The sequence below is a fragment of the Marmota monax genome, unplaced genomic scaffold (assembly GCF_021218885.2).
Source record: "Marmota monax isolate L192 unplaced genomic scaffold, Marmota_monax_Labrador192_F-V1.1 WCK01_AAM20220418_F8-fsc00022, whole genome shotgun sequence".
Classification (NCBI taxonomy): Eukaryota; Metazoa; Chordata; class Mammalia; order Rodentia; family Sciuridae; genus Marmota; species Marmota monax.
In genome coordinates, this window is record NW_026695215.1 from 12,530,203 (window position 1) to 12,534,603 (window position 4,401).

The window sequence follows — 4,401 nt, forward strand, 5'->3', positions numbered from 1 at the left end:
TTTCAAGTCTCAGTGTAGAAGGCAAGGATGTTGTACAATTAATTTCTTTTCATGCTGTGACTTGACTTTTTCTCCTCCTTGCCTTATTAATCTCTCAACTCACTTTTTAATCCATAATAGGATTTTACATTTTTACCACAATTGTGCCAGTTTCTTTCAGTTCTTCCTTATGGAACAAATACGAAGATTGTATCATAGTTTTTTTTTTTTTGCCCCTCAAATAAACAACTTTATTTTAAAAATTGAGGATGAATGCCACCATGAAGCAAAACTCGACTTCATAGTCTGTGTAGCTGTACAGGTGGGACACAGGGCTTAAGTGGACAGCATTTTCCATCAGAGAAGAATGCAGGAGAATTCTCCCAATACTCAACCACACAACACCTGCCACCATGAACTATCAGCACCAGGGCTTCATCAACCAGCCCCAACCAACAACCAGGAGCCACCGTCACCTTAGCAGGGCATGAGGAAAACAGATCAAGAACTCATACAGCTAGAAGGGTATCTCACAACAGAGTATTTAAATTCTCGGCTAACATTTCTCTCACTTATCTCCCACATTTGAAAAGTCAAAATATCACTTGAGCCACGCTGGGTTGTGGGTAAAGAGGTCAATGGGCCATAACAGATTGAAAAGACGTCAACAAGACATGCAAACACGGTAAATAAAGTTAAAGTCCAACAACAATAATAAGGACAAGATAACTGAGTTTCTCTTTCTACTCATGGGGGGAGCACCTCAAACAATCAATTAGAAACAAATCCCTAATGTGTGTTGTTGTGCTCTCAGCTTTGTATACATCCACACTGGAAGCATGGCTAGTGATATTTTGACATTTGCTTTTGTTTTGTAAATGCTAATATGGTTTTTAAAAAAAAAAGTCCGTCTTTCAACATTCAAACCAGAACAGAGAGATGGGAGTAAATTATAAAATGTGGATGCAGCAATATCCACAAGATGTGGGGTGGGGGAGGGGAGAAGGGGTAGGCATTTGTGTTGCTGGTGTTGGCAGAAGAGGTGAGCAGTCTCACAGAGCCACCTCCACTGAGTGGCAGTCAGGATTCTAGGTTTGCCAAGAAGGGGTATCACGAATCCCAAGGCCCACCACCTATCCCTTCTCCTCTTCTCCGAGGGCACCTACCTTACTGTAAGTCACTATTGATAAGTTGTTTGCGTGACTGCTGGGGGACAGATTTACAGAGTTCTGTGAGAGTCTATTCTGATCTTGCTCGGTTTGGTCAGGAGCAGGAGCCCATGTGTTTTTGCTGATCGAGTCGAACCCGGAACCCCCAGGGTCTTTTAAGTTGTTTTCATCTGATTGTCGGTTCTTTTGGGGAGAGGCAAACGGGTTGAAGTTTCCTTCTACCTTGCGATGAGGCTGTGTGTTGAACTCCGTTTCAAAAGATGACAGCTGCTGCGTTACTCCTAACAGTCCACCCACCTCCACACTGAGAATCACCCAGATGGCATCTCCATAATAGAGTCCTGTAGCAGTGCACATCCGCCACTGTCCCTGATACATTCCTGCTCTGCTGGGGCTGCACATCTGGACGCTGACATCTGCAATTTCTTGTGGCTCTAATGATCTCACCATCACCATGTTCACATGTCCAAACTGGTCTCCCCCGACATACTTTTTTTTTAAATTTTTTATTGTTGGCTGTTCAAAACATTACATAGTTCTTGATATATCATATTTCACACTTTGATTCAAGTGGGTTATGAGCTCCCATTTTTACCCCATATACAGATTGCAGAATCACATCAGTTACACATCCATTGATTTACATATTGCCATACTAGTGACTGTTGTATTCTGCTGCCTTTCCTATCCTCTACTATCCCCCCTCCCCTCCCCTCCCCTCCCCTCCCCTCCCCTCCCCTCTTCTCTCTCTGCCCCCTCTACTGACATTCGTTTGTCACCCTTGTATTATTTTTCCCTTTCCCCTCATTTCCTCTTGTATGTACTTTTGTATAACCCTGAGGGTCTCCTTCCATTTCCATGCATTTTCCCTTCTCTCTCCCTTTCCCTCCCACCTCTCATCCCTGTTTAATGTTAATCTTCTTCTCATGCTCTTCATCCCTACTCTGTTCTTAGTTACTCTCCTTATATCAAAGAAGACATTTGGCATTTGTTTTTTAGGGATTGGCTAGCTTCACTTAGCATAATCTGCTCTAATGCCATCCATTTCCCTGTAAATTCTATGATTTTGTCATTTTTTAATGCAGAGTAATACTCCATTGTGTATAAATGCCACATTTTTTTTATCCATTCATCCATTGAAGGGCATCTAGGTTGGTTCCACAGTCTAGCTATTGTGAATTGTGCTGCTATGAACATCCATGTAGCAGTGTCCCTGTAGCATGATCTTTTTAGGTCTTTAGTCCCCCGACATACTTAAGACAAACCCCTGGAGGCCAGGCCTCTGCCCCAGAATTCTGGATCCGCCATGTTTTTATAAACTGAGTATCAGGAGGTATTGACTCCCCTTCTCCTATGGTGACATCTTTAACAAAGGACATGGAGGGCACACTGATGTTTGGGCTCTCAAAGTCATAATAGGCTCCAATTGCTGCCTGTAAGTTCCAGTTGGTCATGTCCAGGAAGAAGGCGCAGCCAGCCGGGTTGAGCTGGAAGCCAAGCAGCCGCTGGAACTCGGAGATGAGCACGTCCTTGTCGGTGGTGCCCAAACAGCTGAACTTCTGCATCAGCTCCGGGTCCAGATCCACCTCCATGCCCTCCACGGCGGGGGCCGGACACCCGCTTCCCCGCCTCCTCACTACCGAGCCGCCGCCGCCGCCGCGCCGCCAGGCCCAGGAACCGGGAGGGGGTCCGTTGCTAGCTGGCGCCGCGACCCCTCTCCTCCGAGGTAGGCCCCGGGGCTCTCACCGCCTCATAGGGGTAAACTCACTCAGCCACTCACTCTCCGGCTCCCCCCCTCCCACCGCCCCCAACGCCGCCACCTCCGCCGCTACCGCCTCTGGCTTCTCCTGTATCATAGTTTAAATACTCACATTAATACCCAAGGCAATGTAAAAATCACTCCGAGAGAAGTGAAGGATTTACATGGAATTTTAATCCTTAGAAGGATGAGGAGGTGTATTAACCCTTAAGATGTCTTACTACAGAAGTCAAGAACACCAGTGATTTCACCTTTTCCAATATCTGTTAGGTTCTCTATGGACATGATGTTCTGTTTTACTTGGTCCCAAACTCCACTTTTGTTACCGTTATCTTTGCTTTGCAGATGAAGAAACTGGAGTTAAGTGAGATTAGAAGACTTGACCTGGATGACAGGAACCAAAAAAACAGAGCAAAGATCTGAACCATGAAATAGCTTATTCCAAAATAATGGCTTATTCCAAAATCCTTCTCTAAGCACCTGTTTCTTTTTTATGACTCTTAGGGATAAGCGAAACTTTTCACATCCCATAGTAATATTAGAAATTAATTACAAAAATTAATTAAAGCAATAAAATAAAACACTTTTTTTCCCAAACTATATACTCCTACCACAAATGAAAACTATATGTCCTTATAATGTTTGGAGTTTCCCTCTCTAATTTTAAGAATCAGTCTTTTATAATATTCAAATGAGTCCATGAGAAATATCTCCCCAACACAGGTGTCCAATTCACCAGGGGAAAAAACCTTACGTGACCAGTGCTCCAATGTAAGCACATGGATTTTTAAATCATTTACATGGGCTACTTTCATCTGTATGTGAAATTTTTCATATAGCTAATGTTATTTGTTTAGGAAGTATTTGTATCTGCTCCACATGGATAGGGAAAAAAGGAGAGTTAGGCACTGAGGCTGGATTGTAAGCCCTTTGAGGTCCTCAGCAAGGTCCCATTTGCCTTTGAATCTGAAGGACCTGCACAGAATTAGAGCACACTAGGTGTGTCACTGGGACATACAAGGTAGAAGATGAATGGCAACTGAGTCAGGTAAGATTTTTTGAGAAGATTGGAGCCATGTACCTGTTGAGCTTCTCTTAACTCCGGGACAAGACCTTTGACCAAGGACACACCAAATTTTCCATTCTCTCCCCAAGTGACATGATTTTCCCCATTAAAAGAAACTGACTGGCTGCCACAAACCTCAAGTTACTGCTTTAGGAGGCACCAGAGGAAAGAGTCCTGAAGACACAGGGCCAGCCAGGTTTGAGTCTCAGCTCTCACTGGAAGACTTCCTGCCCTTATTCAAGTCACTCCAAACCACGGTGCTCCTTGCCTGTTCTCTGCTCTAGAGGGTTGACTTTATCTTCATGAATAGTCTTTCAGCTACCCTAATCAAAGAGAATGCCTGGGATTTATTTCTTTACAAGATTAGATACTGCACATCCTTGGATTTATGTAAACATGTTTTAAAAAGTATTATTTGAACCAACCCA

At 43.9% G+C, this 4,401-nt stretch overlaps 1 protein-coding gene across 1 annotated transcript; it reads right to left on the reverse strand.

Moving 5' to 3' along the window:
- Positions 1-694: 694 nt before the first annotated feature.
- Positions 695-3,192, reverse strand: LOC124084468 (protein ILRUN). Its single transcript, XM_058574919.1, has 3 exons — positions 3,129-3,192; positions 2,399-2,889; positions 695-1,637 (listed from the first exon to the last, which is right to left on the reverse strand). Exons 1-3 carry the CDS (start codon positions 3,190-3,192, stop codon positions 1,113-1,115), a joined length of 1,080 nt encoding a protein of 359 aa, XP_058430902.1. The 3' UTR covers positions 695-1,112.
- Positions 3,193-4,401: the final 1,209 nt, after the last annotated feature.